This window comes from Thunnus thynnus, chromosome 19, assembly GCF_963924715.1.
Source record: "Thunnus thynnus chromosome 19, fThuThy2.1, whole genome shotgun sequence".
Lineage (NCBI taxonomy): Eukaryota > Metazoa > Chordata > Actinopteri > Scombriformes > Scombridae > Thunnus > Thunnus thynnus.
The window spans coordinates 6,650,425-6,668,076 of NC_089535.1; the positions used below are offsets into that span (position 1 = coordinate 6,650,425).

The 17,652-nt window shown below is 39.0% G+C and overlaps 1 protein-coding gene across 2 annotated transcripts in view; it reads right to left on the reverse strand.

The window, feature by feature from the left end:
- ap3b1a (adaptor related protein complex 3 subunit beta 1a) overlaps positions 1–16,855 on the reverse strand; it is a 65,456-nt gene extending 48,601 nt beyond the window's left edge. The window contains exons 1-6 of one of the 2 annotated variants that reach the window (XM_067573693.1): positions 16,510–16,855; positions 7,871–7,946; positions 7,670–7,744; positions 3,309–3,404; positions 2,892–3,052; positions 2,335–2,401 (exon numbers count right to left, since the gene is read on the reverse strand). In XM_067573693.1, the coding sequence (XP_067429794.1) occupies positions 2,335–2,401; positions 2,892–3,052; positions 3,309–3,404; positions 7,670–7,744; positions 7,871–7,946; positions 16,510–16,646 (612 nt within the window). In that variant the 5' untranslated portion in view covers positions 16,647–16,855. Of the gene's footprint in view, positions 1–2,334; positions 2,402–2,891; positions 3,053–3,308; positions 3,405–7,669; positions 7,745–7,870; positions 7,947–9,396; positions 9,573–16,509 lie in introns of those variants that run through there. The other variant, XM_067573692.1, reaches the window with a different exon arrangement.
- Positions 16,856–17,652: the final 797 nt, after the last annotated feature.

Sequence of the window (17,652 nt, forward strand, 5' to 3'; positions counted from 1 at the left end):
GGTAAAACAGCTGCACAAACTCCTATGTTGTCTCTGTCATCAGGCCTTCCCATTTTCTCTTTAAACCATCCTGCCTATAAGCAGCAGCCCCCCCCCCCGCCTCCCCACCCCCCACCCCCAGTGTGTCACAGCCATTTAACCAAACAGGCACATCTGTAAAGGTAAATGTCAGGAGGCCTGGACAATGCCACAGACTGGGACGATAACCAAATGTTTCCTTCTTCCACAGGCAGCATACTGACATTAGCTAAATGGCATTTACCTAAATTAATTCACTTATTTGCAGTTAAACTGATTCATTAAAAATCAGATATGGAGATACAGCGTTAGAAACCTAAAGAAGCCTGAGAAGCTGGCTGGCTGTCTTAAGTAAGGTAGGTGTAATTACTACCATTTATTTTTCCTTTTTCCATTTTGCTTTTCCTGCTATGACAAGTCAAAATACCTGTTGTAAATATGGGATTACATACAGGGCAGACGTTTTTCACTTGTCATAGCAGGAAGAGTGAAGGTGGAGCTACTAGCATTAAGGATGGGTCTGTTCCAGTCAAGTCCATCCCAGTAAGCTGATACCTACCTGGACCCTGACACTGACTCATCAGATTGGATCATGTCGTTATTAATTACAGCTGTGATTTTCCTATGATGACATGTCAAAACGTCTCCTGTGGAAAAAAGGCGGTAGACTGGAATTTGTCTGAGTTCGTGTGTCTTAAGGTCACCTGTCCTGCGTGTTTACCACCTGATACCCAATGCATGCTGGGATTGGATTAATTAAAACGTGACCCTTCAGAATAGACGCTGCTATAGGAAATGGGTGGATAGATGTTGCTTAATACACAAGTGTGAGTCACTACCTGCTCAGAATGTCAATTCATGCAAGATTATTTTAATAACTTTGAGAGAAGAGAATCAATTAATTGTCATTGTGTGGCTCTTATAAGCATATTTCTCAATGTATCATGATGGTATTATTAAAGGGGCACTCCAGTGATTTAGTAGTGTATTTACAGAGACAGAGCTTAAAGAATCTAAGTCAAAATCACAAGTAGCAGACGTAGAAATATCCTTACTTTTAGTCCCTGGTATGGGTCTTGTTGAGTGCTACATAATGCAACCAATAGCATCTTTCCGTTAGCCTCTTCCTGCCTGGTACAGTAAACGTCCACTCTTTCAACCTCACACTGCTCTCTGTTAAAAATCTGAAGTTCATTTTTGGTCTCCAAGTCCGAGCTGAGATGATTATATTTTCTCAGCCTTGACAAACTCACACAGAAGCTACAGAAGACATTATAAAAATGAAGTGATTGACGTTTACGTGTAAAACTGGTGGACCAGTACCCAGTTAGGTAAAGCTACAGTACATGTTTCCCCTCACGAACACACCAAGAACACCAGCAGCATGTGACAACACCAGGATATCCTCCTGTGGCATTACCACCAGCACATAGAAGCAGCAATAAAAAAATATATATATAGCAAGAAGACCGTCCATCGTTGTGGGACTTCTAAATGGTACATGGTTTTGCCCGTAGCATCATAAAAATGCATAGCTTGATAGCTATTAAGTATCCACTATGTTGGGGTTTTTTCACCATTCATCACCGACTGATAGTGCTTGTGCGTCTGTGTGATGATAGTGCCCTCTCTCTCCGTCCCCAGCCTCACGATGTGGGCTCCAACGGGGGAGAAGTCATCTGTCTTCGTTAGCGTCTGGGGCTAAATATGCTATGCATCTGGTACTGGGCTTTCCATCCCCCCCTTGGCCTAAGCTGCTTTGTTTTGTTTGTATAATGATAGGTATACGCTATGAATACATAATTATAACAAACTGTGCATGACTTGCACGCACCGACACAACATACTCTGCATTCTGTAGCCAACCTCTACATATTTGAAATTGGCATTTAAACACCCTTAGTATTCACTGTGACCTCCTCAAATTAATGTGCTGCCTACTGACTTCTAATGGGCTGCCTGCATTGTGTCTGTGACCGGCCTAAACATTGTATTTGAGAATCCGACTAATTTACGCTCCATTTTGGAGAGAAAAAAAAAAAAAAAAAAAAAAAGAGAAGAAGTTGGCCTTTGAGAAAATTAAGCTGACACTAGCATCAGTGCGAAAATTCCTTCCAAATGGACACTTAACAAGGAGCATCTGAAGATGTGTGGGTTTAAGTGGGTGTTAACAAACCATGGCATTGCCGAATGAGCTGTGGGATAGAGAGCTAAGAGGGAGAATCGCTTGACTGGGGCGCCCTCCAGTGGTCTGCAATCTCTAACATATGATCTGTACTGTAACAACGGGCACTTACTGCTCAGTCTTATACTTACTGTGCTTTTGTCTTTCAATAGTTTCTCGATCACTTCAATCAGCTGCTCCTTCTGCTCTGGATCAAGGCTGAAGACAAAAGAGAGACACAGAGAGAGAAAGAGAGAGAGAGAGAGAGAGCTTTGAAACAAACTGTCAATTAAGGAATGGCAATTATTCACACAACATGAAAACTAGATGGACTTACAAATTAAATCATGTCCCCTCTGTGTGCTCAGAATACTGAGAACGCTCGTGTGCTCTGATCAACTGTCTATAAGCATGTTTTATTTCCTGATTCAGTCTGGTAAATAACTTAAATCACATATAAAACTGATTCAGTTTTCCCTACTTTGTTCATATTTTAAGCAATCCTTACCAACCCTAGCAGATAAGAGCAAGATAACTGCAGGGTAAAACCCCTTTTGTCAACATTACCCAACTATTTATTGGATTAACTGCTCAGGAATGAGGTAGTAAGGAGAGTCAGTCAAGCCAATGAATGCAGCCACAAGCTACTGGCTTTACCGAGTGATATCTGCTGCTCGTGTTGCAGCCCAGTGATTGGAAAGAAGCGTACCTGTAGAGCTTCTGAATAGCGTGGGCAGAAGTCTTCCTGACATAGGGGGACAAGTCAGCTGCAGCCTCCTTGATGGCCAGCATCATGATGGGGACGATTATGGGGACACGGATACTGGACAGAACCCTCAGTGCGCTGGCCCGGATGAACTGGTTTGGGTCCTGCCACGAAAGACATGAAAACGCTGAGTGTCAGTGTGTGGAGGAATGTGTCTTTTTAATAATGATAACAGTATCTGGAGCAGAGATTATACGCAACTTTCCCAACACTAATATCAAATATAACAAAAAGAAGTCAGGAAAAGTCAGCAGTCTCTAGAAATGTGCATAAGAAAACACTCACACGACATTCTTCTATTTTTTACCGTGTTAGTGATAATAAAGAGATAAAAACAGAGACAGGAAGTAGTAAAGTTACCTTGAGGGCCCGCTGGAAGGTGCTGATAGATAGCAAAGCCAGGTCCTGCTGGTCCTCTGCGTACCTCACCAGGTACACATAAACGAGCTTCTTGAGCTGCAAAGGACAATTACATCAAACAGCTGTAAAAGCACAATTAATGCAGCACATGTGGGGAAAAAAAAACTAGGAAACCAGATGTGAACTAAAACTTAAGCAGGTTTATACAGGAGGATATGTTGCATGTTTTTACATCCAATGAAAGATAAAAGACTAGTGCTATAAAAGGAATAAAGAGAACAATAACGTATGAAACAACAAGCTTTGTTCCTCAACAGGAAATTTGTGTTTATTATTTCAAGAGGTGGAGAAAAAAAAAGTTGGTTTTGAAAGTTTTCCTATCTTGAGCCGCACACTTGGTCACATGTTGTTTCAGGCAGAGAGCAGAGGTAACGTATTTTTGTTCCTTTCAGAAATTGGCACTGAATTATTTAATGGAACCCCGTCCTGTGTTTCAGCTTCTACACCTCCCTATTTTTCTCACAGGAAAGCCTGAGATAACATTTGTCCTGCTTTCTGACAAGTTTAACTGGAGGCCAAAAGGTTGCTCCTCTGCTGATTCACGTCGGCTATTCAGAAAAGACAGAAGAACAAACAGAGCTGCTGGATTCATAAATAATGGAACTGGGATAAAACTGCTTATGAAAAATGATGATTTACTTGAGGGACTATCTACGGTTTAATTTACAAACCAATTTAAGGTGGAGGTCAGAGGTAAGGTTACGTTTTTAGATACAATCGCCGAGAGCTTCATCCAGTAATCAGCACCATGCTTTCTAATGCGGTGAGTATTGACCTGCAGCAGTGCACCACAGCTCTCAATCATCATTCTGGTCATTACTGGCGGAATTAATGGCATTACTCACTATAAAAAGGAGACACAACCTATCTGCCCTCAAGGATCTGGACTGTATGACCACACAGTACACGCCTGATTTCATTTTGAACCGCTAAGTAGGCGATTAAGGGCTCTACAAGTGAAAATTTCCCAGCATCAAATGCGATTTTTATGTGTTTTCTTCACTTGAATATCCACTCAAAAGCACACACACACATACAAGTATGTCAAATGATGCAAACACACACATTTACATATAATATGCTGTGTTGAAATGAAGCGCGGCGCTGATTTAAGAAAATAAAGCGTGCCGATATTAAATCACGCAACATTATCAATAACCTGCATGCTCTTCTGCTGTTTTCTAATTAGCTGGGGATCGATGGCGGCTAACAAGAGGCTCGCACCTTAGAGGCGATGGTGAGGAGATAAGAAGAGATGAGATGAGGGGTGGGAAACGTTAGAAGAGACCGTTTTTAGTGAGATATACTGGAGGTGAGTAGAAGTAGGAAAAGAAAGCAAGAGATATATAGAGAGAGAGAGAAAACATAGACCAAGACCTCACACTACCTTAGCAGCTGGTGTGTATGAGGTGGGAGAGAGGAGACGTGACTGCGGGCTCTCTTCTGCCAATTACATCCTGCCTAGCGAGCCTGGCACACAGCGCCCGGCTTCAGGCCCCCCGCTCACATGCTGCCCCTCACGCTAGCTGATTATTCTGCTGCTGCTAATCAATATTCACAGGTTCTGGGCATGGGAACCCCTCTTGAGCTGTTGCTTAGTGTTTGGACATTCGCTGGAATATTCTGTTCATGGGCCTGTCAAGACTGGCGATACGCGTTACGTGATTTAGTGGAGCGTTTACGCAGGCACACAATATCTTACGGTGTGTTTATGCTGCTGCTGCTGCACCAATTTATGAATTGAAGAAGTAAGTTGTACTTCTGGTGATTGATAAGGAAGAATTAAGTTGAAAACAGCTTCTAATTTATGATCCAATGGTGCAAGACATTTATTCTGAACATACTTAATTGAAATGTTCTCACTGATGAAGCAAACCTAAATTAAATTAATCTAAATTTGAGTTACTGCTCACAAAAAAAAAATAGTTGCAAAACATATTTCGTATTTCAATAACCTATAATTTTATGATGGCAAATAATATGACTCATACTGCTCTGGTTAAAGACAAAATGTGAAACAGATTTCAAATAGATGATGAAATATTGGTCTAACGTTTTTATTATAAATACAGAATTTAAGTTGTGTAATTTTAAAATCCTCCACAGAATTTATTATGTACCTGAGAGGATTATTTGCTTTAATAGTGATTCTTCACCAAACTGTAACAGATGCAAAACTGAGATATATAAATATATACATATGTAAATATAGACAAGGGGGGGGGGGTCCAAACATTTCTGAAAGCCATTTGGATTGCACGGTAGAAGAGTGTAGTTATCAGATTTGCCACTAGGTAGCAGATGTCTACAGCTTGGTGAAGCTAAAATTGGGACTAAAAGGAAGAAGATTCACCACCGTGGAGGAAATCCAGGAAGAAACACAAGAGTCTCTGGACACAGTGACAAAAGACGACTACAAGAAATGTTTCCAGGAACAGGAGGAGCGCTTCACTCAAGGAGAGTACTTTAAAAGGGATGAGAAAGGTACAACTGAAATATTTATGAGGTTTTTTTTTGGTTTTTTTTAACAATTCCAGGAATCAAGCCCTCCTCATGTAGAACTGGTCATGTTCAAAGCTAGAATCATGGAGGAAATTTGGAAGTTCACTAGGTCAAGTACACCTCAGAGAGTATTCTCATCTCACAGTTCCTCTCCACTACAATATGTTTTGTTTAATGTTACTTCTGTCAGATGTTTAACCTTCATTGTGCAGAGTTTTACAGGTGAATGTTGTTTTCAAATTCATCTGCTGACGGGCAAAGTTTCTGTGAAAATCTATGTTTAGGGCATGTACGTATGAGCATGATCTGTCACATCACAACTAGTTTGGAAGCTAATTGTGATCCAGTGTGCAAGTGTCATGTGGAAACTTGAAGCCTCTAGTCCACAAACACTGAGAATTAACTTTTCAGCGAAGCAGCAGACATCTTGTGTTCAGCAGTGAAACTTTGAAATTAACAATATTTGCTTCTTTACAGATTCCAGATTTTTTTAAATGAAAGAGTAAATGTGCTTTTAAGAATTTCCAACTATTGAACTTTTTTTGTGGCAAAACATATCAGACATAAATTATTACTCGCAGCAGAATATTTTTATATGCCTTAAAAACATATCTGACCGTTATTTTTAAGTTCTTTAATTAGAGCTGCAACTATTATTTTCATTATCAATTAATCTGCTGGTTAGTTTCTTGAATAATGAATTGTTTTGGCTATAAAGTAACAGAGAATGATAAAAAAAAAGCCCATTATAATTATAACCCAAAGATATTAAGTTTAGCAGAAACAAAAACATGAAATTCTCTCATTTGAAAAGGAGCCAGCAAATGTTTGGTGTTTTTGACTGAAATTAATTATCAGAACAGTTGCTGATTCTTTTTTTGATTGACTAACTGATTAAAAGTTTCGGCTCAACTTTGTACAAAAAGGTAAAATTCAATAAAAACAACATTCAATAACTTAAATAAAATACAAAAATACACAAAATGAATAAAAAAAACCCACAAATGAAAACCAAGCTTAACAAATTTAAAGAAAAGCCTTTCAAATCCTGCCAATCCATATGAACCAACTAATGTTCTGTATGTGGAGGTTGCAATACAAGTTGTTGTCATTGAGAGAATCTACGTGTTGTGCCCAAGCGGCAACAACCACATCTTTAAACTGAGGCCGGTATAATACCACTGACAGTCGCTAGATGCGCCATTAGACTCCCATTCAAAAAGCATCAACTTCTCTCATGAAATACTGAGTCAATACATTTTTTCAACGAGTCATTGTGGTGTCAATCGCTAAATTTGGGCCCTTTAATAGGTGTGCTGGTGGTCATTTTGGAAATTATTACTCCGTTAATAGGATATAAAGTCGAATAATAGCTTTGATGTCAGCCATGTGGGTGTTGATTGACCACTGTTATTAACAGTTTGCTCCCCGGACTTCGGGACTCGCACTGAGTCGGACAATTGTCGCAATATTTGGGTAATTTTAATGTTACTTGATGATGATACCTGCCATGTTAGTTAGTTAATGTTGGTAAGTTAGTGTTAGCTTCGGTCCGAGGTAGCGTGGCGCGTTTCCAGAGTGTGAAACGCAACATCCCGTATTCCTTATTTGGAAGGTATTCGCTCCAAACAGAGAAGATGGCACCGACCGTAAGCAGCAACTATTTGGCTTTAAACTGACTTCAATTCATATACAGTCTATGGTTTTGCCACACTTGTATTAGTCAAATTTAAATGAATCGTAACAACCAAGTGTAGTAATGATGCTTTTCTGTGATATATTACTCAATAATGTCATACCTCGATGTTCTTACTCGCGACGTTCTTCACGACAGCGGGAAACAGCTCGGATGCATTTTTCCCTTTGGCGATCAACTGAAAAGAAAACGATAACACATTTATATTCACCAATCTTATATCCTCAACAGCTGAGAGAAGACACATACACAACAATTCAGTTGGTCATTTAAAAAGAAAAGGTTTTTGTGATTCTGCACTCACCCCAACGACCCTTTTCATGGCCTCCAGTTTAAGCGACTCCTTGTTGCTTTCCAACATCTCTTTAAGGTCTTCATTCCTGAGGTCAGAAAATTAAATACTGTTACTTACACTTACTATGGTCAACAGAGACGACACAGTAAGCACCTGACTAATCAGTTTCAACTGTGAGAGCTTGACCAAAGTGACTGTGAAATCTCCATGTATACAACATCTGTCAGGGTACTCAGGCAAAGGTCACAGTGGCTCCTATAAGCCAAACAGTTCTGTACATTGTTTGGCTGATGGGAGCCAACAGTACACTGACAAAGCATCCAACCAAACAGCAAGAATCTCATCTTTACCAATGCAAAAGCAGGGCCAGTATCACTCCAATTTCTGGCACTCACATGATAAAGCACTCATAAATAAATGCTCATTCCTCGGCTAATGACAACACACAATGTCATTGTAAAACTACACAGCAGGTTGTTTGTTCCACGCAGAGGCTAAACACTGAGAGAGGTAACGTCTAGATGGAAAACACATCGTACAACCAATGCAGAGGTCGACTCTTTTGGGAATTCTAAGGACAAATATATTTTTTTGTACGGACATTCATGAATCCTAATGACATTGGTGATCTCCTGAAGGTTGGCAGCGGGTTGACATCACTGCTTTTTTACAGATTTTTACTTTACTTAACTTTTTACAGTCTTGACAGCAACCTGGATAGACCACATCAACATTTGATACAGATTTAATAGATATTCTGGATAAATTGTAATAACATTCACCATCATCTGGTCAAAGTTTTAAAATGTACAATACTTTGGTTTATGACCAAATACCTGCAAAACTGAATGACATTCCCATCAGACTGAGCAGTACTTTGTATTTAGCGCTAATTAGCAAATGTTATAATGCTGACACAATAAATTAAGATAGTGAACATTATACCTGCTTTAACATCAGCATGTTAGCATGCTGACATTAGCATTCCGCTCACAATAGAGATGCTAGCTTGGTTGTAGACTCAGTATTATTTCAGCATTGGTCTAAAAAGTTACTAAAAGTAAAAGTTACCAATGTAATGTCTTTGTCAGTCAGAAGAAGATGTCTGTTCAATGACAAGTTTGTCTTAACTCAAATCTTGTGTTAAGAATTCATTCAAAATCTACCAATTTGGAAGGAAATACATGTTGTAGATTTTTAAAGATACAATACAACAACAATAATCTGAATATTTTGTCTCAATTCCCTTTTAAACAGATGCAGGATACCAACCATTTAGAAAAAAATATTTTAAAACCTTATTTTAAAGTCTGTTATATCTGAATTTATCCAAACAATAGTCATTAAGGAGGCATGAGTTTCACTTTTTCAAAAGTTCAGATAATACTTTCTGAACAACACAGCTAATATAAGTATCCAACACAATGAAGACACAATAACTTGACTTAAAACTTCTGTCAAAATAACAAACATAGTTTGTAGTACGTCTCCAGAGTTAGACAAGTGCAGTACAGTAGGTGATCTTACTACAGTACCCGGCTTTGTGTGTCTCCTTGGGGCTACTGTTGGTGCGTGTGAGGGCCTGTTCTTCCTGACTGGGCTCAGTCTTCAGAGTGAGCTGTAAGTTCTCAGCAGACATCAGCGCTATCCTCATGGCTCCTACCGCCTCTGAGCGTAAAGAGAAACCACCATCCATACCGGCTTTGCTCCACAGCAGCCCAGAGACACTTCAGTCCAATCAAAAACCAGTTCCTTCTGTTTGTGTGTGAATGTGTGTGTGTGTGTGTGTGTGTGCGTGTCAGCTGTGTAAAGAATCCACAATCCACAAACCAAACTGTATTTCAAGTAACATAAAAGTAAAAGAGTGCTGTGGTAATTGCTTTCCTTCAGGCTGTGTGCTCTGTTCTCTTGGCTTTATTTACAGTTGTCTTCTTGTCTTGTTCATAGCTGTCAAAACGGGGGAACAGTGGAAAAACAGCACAGGCGCCACTGGCTTTATGCCTGTCATTCACAACTCCCTTCCTCTTCTCTTGGGCAAAAAAAAAAAAGAAAAGTCACAAGATGCTCCGTCAGCTCGCTAATGGCAAGTCATCCTTACGCTGGAGGGTAGAGGCTGCTCACTCGGGTAAAGTCCTCTCTCTCCTTCTGCTGTGGTCCACATTTCTTCTGAAACAACCTGCCGCTCAGCTGTGGTCAAGTCCTGTTAACTATTACTGCTCTCTTCTTACACATGTAGATTTTTTCCCTCTGGGGAAGAAGGCTATCTCACCTGCCTTCTGGCTCTGTATGAGACTCTGCCTCTGTGTGACTGCGGTCACTTCCCTCTAGGGGAAAAAGGAGGGCCTTATCTACACTGGTGGGTAAACACAGAGCTACTTTTCATCACCTTCGCTGCACAATAATCTACTTTAGCTTGACACAACTGAGAGCGCATAGGCTGCCAAGTTTGGCTGACAGGGCAAACAGGACAGGCCTACATCAAAGATAACAGTACCGAACTGAATGTCAGGAAATGCCCTTTAAGATGTGAATGGTACAGGAAGATTTTGCAAGGGGCGAAATCTGCCTCATACGCTTTCTTTGGAAGTAAAGTCTTGGACCGCCTGACAACTCCAGTCACATTGATGCATGTTGGGGAAAAAGTAGGTTTCTACTACAATACATATGGCTATTTTAAGCAGTTTTGTCCAAAGTTTTGTTCTGCTTTCTTAATAACTAATCATGAACACTCAATCATCAGCTCTTGAATTCTTCTTACTGTCATTTTTTTCTCTCAGGATGTGGTAAACCTTACATTAGTGGGCCGGCTAGAAACGTGACTCCAAATGTATGTTGTTCTGATGTGTCAACAGGAACACGTTCACCTTATCAACCTGACATAGTGATAATATATCCATCTTGTATAACAGCTTGTTCCACTGATCCCAAGTAGCCAAAAAGTAAATTAAAGCAGGTTTATGCTCATTTCTGCCAGCAATGGCATCTAAAACAATATTTATTGTATCGTATTGTATAAGAGAGAGTTCATTATGCTAAAACAGTGAGTCAGGAATACTTAAGTGCAGTGGTTACCAACTTTTTGGCTTCTAGACCCTTAAAATGAAGCACTGTCAGGCAGTTTAGGGCTGGAATTTTCTCAATTAATTGATAAATTGTTTTGTGGATGAAGTGTGGAAAAATGGCATTCACTTCTTCCTCAGAGCCCATGGTGATGTCTTCAGTTAGCTTGTTTTGTCTGACTAATAGTCCAAAATCTTTCAAATATGACAAAGAAAAACATCAGCGTTTTTGCTTGAAAAATGTCTCGATTATGAAAATAGTTGCAGATGAATGTTCTTCGACTAATTGTTGCAGCTCTAAAGCAGTTCATATCACCTTCATGACAAGAATTGTGAGCAGTTCAAACCAAAAAGCTTGACTTTTGCAGGTATTTAGGGCCCTGAACAACAGCTAAAGTATGTATTTCACAAGAAAAAAGCAAAAATTGAGGGAAAAGTTTGAAAAAATAATATTATTCTATTCTTGGTTCATCCCATTTAATAATCTGGGGACCCCCTCAGATTTTTCAGTGACACCTTTGGGAACCACTGCTTTAGTGCATTCAGTTATCCAAAGCCTACATCCCTGCATCCCTCTTGGAGTAATCTCTCCACACATCAAAAAGCCAAAAACATCTGCATCACGTCTGGTTGATTATGAGCTTTTCAAATCTTTCCATCGCTTGCTGAGATTGATTATAATATCATTTACCCGTTGGCAGTTTCCTAATGAATATTTATCACAAATGGGACACTTGTGTATCCATCTCATTTAATACCATGTTGTTATGATGTGAAGACAAAACCCGTTTGATCATATGGTTAATTATTTAAGCTCTGTACTTAGGATTAGATCACACAAGTTCATTATTATAAGATGCAGATCTGGTCTGGAAAAACCTTTTGTTTATCTCCTGTGATTGTAACCTTCTACCCCTGTCCATCACTTTTCATTGCAATAATTCAATATCGGATTCTGAAGATCCATTACCAATATTACAAAAAACATCATTTGTATATGTGCTAAAATGTCCCTATTAATACAGAGTTAAGGTTGATACACAACTATTAAATTCCAGAAGGAGATGATGGTCACACTTGACAGTAAGAGATTAGTGCCTCCATGTGGCTGGTAGTTATATAAACCCACAGTTACTGTTTGCATCTCATCATCTAGTATGTTGTAATCATCAGTTCAACTTGAGGCAGAAGTTGATTTTAGAGCTGATTTTATGAGTAGAGCATTAGTGTGCAAGGTCCTTTTTCAACAACTGTATTCCTTTTTTTGACTTTAGTAAAACAAAATTACATCTTTAGTATTTTTTCATTGGTTGAATTTTTGTCACTGGTGCTGATTCATCCAAAGACAAACATATAACTGCTATAAAACAATACAGTCACCACCTCTCCGGCGCAGGTTAAGGACTCCAAAGAGGAAACAAATGTGACCTGAACATATGACTGCATTCCTTCATTCATTCAGAAATGAATGAATGAAAGGATGCAGTCACATGTTCCTGAATTAGTTTAGAAGAGACAAAGCCGTATGACGCATTTTGAATCATATTGGAATAAATTAGATGTCTTTCTTTTGCGACTTTGAATAAATAAATAAAACGCTGGCAGCCAAAGTGACTGAGAAAAGACACGGTAGAATACTTTAACAATTCATTCAAACTTTTTAAAAAAAATACTGTTTTGTCAGAGAAGCAATAACTCACATAGAGTTAAAAATATCCTAAATAACAGGGGAGGGGGGATAAATGTAGTCTATGTAGCAGGAATGCAAGGAAGCCTGGAAAAATATGCAAGTTCTTAGTTAAAATATTTGGATCCGCCTCTCAAATGGAAGGCTTGACACCAGCGAGTGGAGGCGTCTGCGGTAACGGTGAGCTGTCAAAATAAGAGCTTAAAATATGATAAAGTACATCAAACAAAAATAGGTTTTTCATGGATTGTGCTACAGCAAAAAAAAAAGTACAAGCTAATTAAACAATAACAAACAGCACATTAAAGTATCTGAATTTACGAGTAGAAATCAAGTTGTTATGTTTTTTTTCCATTAGTTTGCTCTAAAACGGAATTTTAGAGTAAATGTTTGTTGAGCTTTTTTTTATTACAGTTTAGCAGTTGCGACGTAAAAAAAGATTAGGAAACCTACATTCATGTGTCTGATTTAACTGCTGCCTGGAGCCTGAAAAATGATGTTCTATCGTGTCAATATGCAGCGTTTCAATCCCTGTTTTGCCACGTCAAACATACCTCACGCACCTGGTACTGCTTCTCCGTGAGCCAGGAATTCAGACTGCAAACACATGTTTTTAGTTCATCATTCCAGTTAAATCTTGTAGCATCTATTAGCATCATCTCCTCTTTACTCAGTCTCTTATAGTGCTTCTACTTGACCAATATCAGCTTTCTAAGTGAGGAATGATATTGGATTGGATGCAAACACATAGGCTACCAGACAGTAGACCTATCCAATAACCTCTGACCCTTATTAAAATGAAGTTCAAGATCAAAATCCTATCTTTAAAGCAGCTCAAATAATACTGTCCATACAACAAACACAACCAAACCACTCAGCCACAGTGAAATATCTCTTTAGTCACACATGATAAATCAGGCACATGTGTCTCCGCCTGGCGAGGGCCTTGCCTACAGCTTTCAGTCGGCAGGAAAAGGCCTAAAAGACTACAGAACATTACAGGAATGTTGCTGTTCCCTTCAGATGCGACTGACGTTCACTATTTTCAAAATAACAAAAACACAACGTGATTTAATTTCAGTAGAAGTAGCTCTCTGTGCTTTCCTCAGCACAAACAAAAAGCTGGGGTTAAATTTCATTAACAAATATGCAAGATCCATTCATGATGAGGAGGACACATTAATATGAGATACTTGCACTGACGCAGCACATGTATTAGAATATACAGGCTTGGGCATTGTGAATTGTGTCAGACTAGACATGTGCAAACAGAAGCGTCATTCATGCCCTCGTATTTCTTTCCCTCCCCTGATCTTCCAGCTTGGTCTCGAAGTAGCCAAACATATGACCTAGCCTCGCCTAAGTGGGAAGACATGTCATGTGAGACAGCTTAGAGGTTGACTTTAGCATACTGAGCAACAATTAACCCAAAAGAAAGTCAGCAGAAAGGCATCCAAAGCAAAGCAGGCAAACACTTGATCAAGAAAATGCTCAAAAAACAAAAATGGGAAGCTGCAGTGAACTCTTGCACACATGTTGTGCCAGATTTGAGGAAACTCAGTACTCCATTCATTCATATTTCTTGTTGGGAGTGAGCACATAAAAAACTGACAGAGCCTCTAAAATTTGAAGTGTTTTAGTTAATAAGTCTACACCTGAAGAGCTGGTGTGTTGTCAGAGAGCATGAAACCAGAGTAGCTAATCTGCACAAACACTGATTTTACAAAGAAATTACAAAATGCAAAGTGTGGTTACACTGATGAGTGACTGCCCTCTAGTGTCTGGTTGATGGAATGATACTAGGCAACGTGACCAAAACATGCTGACAGACCGGTTTCAGTTCATAAGGCTGAGAAGTTGATTAAACATGGTTTTAACGAGCTGGTGTAGAAGTTAATTGTGATGTGACGTTATTACAAATGGAAACATAGAAAACACACAGAGCCTTGAACACCTGCATGACCATATCTACAGAAATTAATTATGTGTATTAGGTACAAAACACCTTATTTTATCTTGACTAGAGGTTCAAATCCCTGAATATGTAAATATAAGTGTAGATCATTGACGCATCTATCTACACACTGGTATTATGATATTATGGTCTGTCTTATAAAACAGGTTTTAATTCAAACAGGTCTCACATTTAAAGTTAATATTGATTCAATGCCATGTTGACTTTCTATATGAACAGTCTAAATGTGTTAGTTTCATTGATTCATCATTTTAATTTTACATCACTTATTTTGGGATTTATACAGCTAAACAGACAAAAATCATTTTGTTTTCAATTTCAATTTCATCCTATAAAATAGCATAGCATAAATATGTGTTAATGAACAGCCTATTCTATCTACATCACTTTTAAAAAGAGGAAGTTTGCACAACTGAACAATTTTGTGTGAAATTGCCAGTTTTGTCACAGATTGTTTAAGAAGCACTAATGACTCAAGATCAATCTACAACTGTGATTTAACGGAGCATCAGTCACCTGTCAGCTGCAGTCATACGCCTTCCATACACAAACCCTGCGTATGATCTGTTATCTTACACTGAAGATTCAACATGGCGGACAGCGGGGCTCTTGTAGAATACAGTTACTGCCTGAAGAGAAGCTGGTTTACCAAGTAGCTCAGCAGAGGTTGTGTATTGAGCACAGATTGAAGGTGAGGTAAACACACCTTGTCTCCTCTTTATTGGGGAGGAAGCTACATAAAGATCTTTGTTGGGTTTTCCACTCGTTTCTTTTGCAGGCATTTAACACATTTGACTACAATATAATAAAGGCATGTGGTGGTCAGTTCATCCACCTGCAGGCGGAAATGTATATGTTTGTTCCTGTATGGTGTGCACGTGTTCATGCTGGTCAAACACATATATCATAACAATAAGGCTCAGATGGTAGTCTTTTGTCAACAGTTTGGTACTATATTAAATTTCTTCATCAATACATGCGTCTACAGAAATGTGAACTCTGCAAATGTTTAAAGAAACTGTAAGCTACACCTTCTTCAAAACTGAAAGAGACACACTAAGCAGGACTGGCCTACTCTGCAGCATCAGCTCACCTCACTGTCTGCAAAATAATACAACCTGAAGCCTCAAAGTCATTTTCTAACTGTGAAGAAAATCATTGTATCCTATTTATGAAGCACTCAGTGCAAAGATCAGAGACTCACAGGACTGGCTAAAGATTTGTTTACCTATGTGACCTGGAAGACTAATCAGTCCTCTCTGTAGTTTAGATTAAATTAGACTTTTCCAAATGCCATCTCTTACTGTGTTAAGTCATTGCTGCACACTGTATATAATGTATGAATGCATGTTTTGTCTCCCTCATGTAGGTTAATGGAGTGGAAAACATATTAAGCACACTTTTCAATATAATGCACTCCAATACACCACCACAAACACTCACTATGACCTCAATAATAAACAGAAAGTAGAATTATCACCTTTCTGACAGTGTCAACAAAAACTGTAAATGCATGAGCTTCGTAAAAGTATAATTTGAGGCAGAGCTGTTGCATTAGTTTGCACAGGTGTTCCTAATAAAGTGCTGAGTATATAATGTAAATATATATAAATATAAAGCTAACACAGTTATGTCCTGCAGCTGCTAAAACTTGCTCTCCCCTTCCATAGCTGTTTTATCTCAACGTGCAAAAACAGATACATAGAGGTTAAATAGAGCAAAACAAACCGCTAAAAGCCACATAAAAAAGTACTTTTGATACTTTAACAGTTCCGTGACTAACGGCTAACCGTCATTCGCCATCACTGCCTGTGCCTAGCTTGTCTTTTCCAACTCAGCTACACTGACAGTTAGCCGCTTGAAGTTCGTAAAAACCGTCTAACGTGTCAAACAAGGGAACAATGTTGACAACAAACGTTTATCCTACTTTTTAAAGTCAGCGCTGAACAGTCCAAAGGCGGCTCCGGAGCTGGAGGAGGTCGGGGTACTCTCCTGCCCCGCTTCCACCGCTGTCTCCGCTCCTCCTTGGTCGTTGTACAAAGCGCCCGTCGACATGCTCCTCATTTAAAAGACGAGTAGACGTATTCTGCTCCTCTATCGAGCTACAAACTGCTCATAAACTTGTCGGTATGTTAGTGTAACGTAGCGTTATTAAAGTTCCCTGCAAAGACAAACTTCTCCGAGATTTCACCCCAACTTTTTTTTTTTTTTCTTTTCGTACACGCAGTAGCGGAAGTGTGAGCTGGACAAGTTGGTGTCACATGACTGGGCTTCAGCTGCTAACGGGCTGTAGAGCTAAATCAACTAGAGCCACTACAACACACTGATCTCTGCTTTCTATGACTGATACAGGGGCGGATTTAGAGATTTTAGGGCCCCAAGCAATTTCTATCTTTATTTTCACCCTTTCTCTAACTGGGGATGCTGGTATTGGCAGTAGTAGAAGGAATATTCAAAACTTTTTTCTTAAAGATCTCCTCCAGACATGTTTTAAGATGTATAAAAAATACTCTACTTTGAATAATAATTTGTGTTTTTACATTAAAAAAAAAGTTCAATTACCTGGTTAGAAATTCTTAAAATTACATCTCCTCCTTCTCCCTCATTAAAAATCCAGAATCTATTAATATTATATATATAATATATATAAAATAATATATATAATATTATTTTTCATTCAAAAAGTTGAACTGCTGGACACAAGATGTCTCCTACTTTAGTGAAATGTGAAGGCATGCCCTAAAGACTTTGGATTGGTTCTGCAATGCAGTTTTTTTAACTATCTAATTGTTTCCATCCAGTTTTAACAATGAACCCTGGAAGACTGTCCTCAGTCTTTATCAGCGAAGCATTTACAGACTGACTTGTGAGTGTTTGTGCACTGGAAGCTTCAACTTTCCACATCACAAGTGTATAAGTTGCATATTGGACCAGGATCAGTTTCCAAAATTGTAATATCGGAAATCATACTCTTAGGGTACACCCCTTTAACGTAAGCCCCTTTCACACAGTCTATCCCTGAAATGTTCAGGAACATTTCCTGCATGATATTAAAAAGACAAATACATTT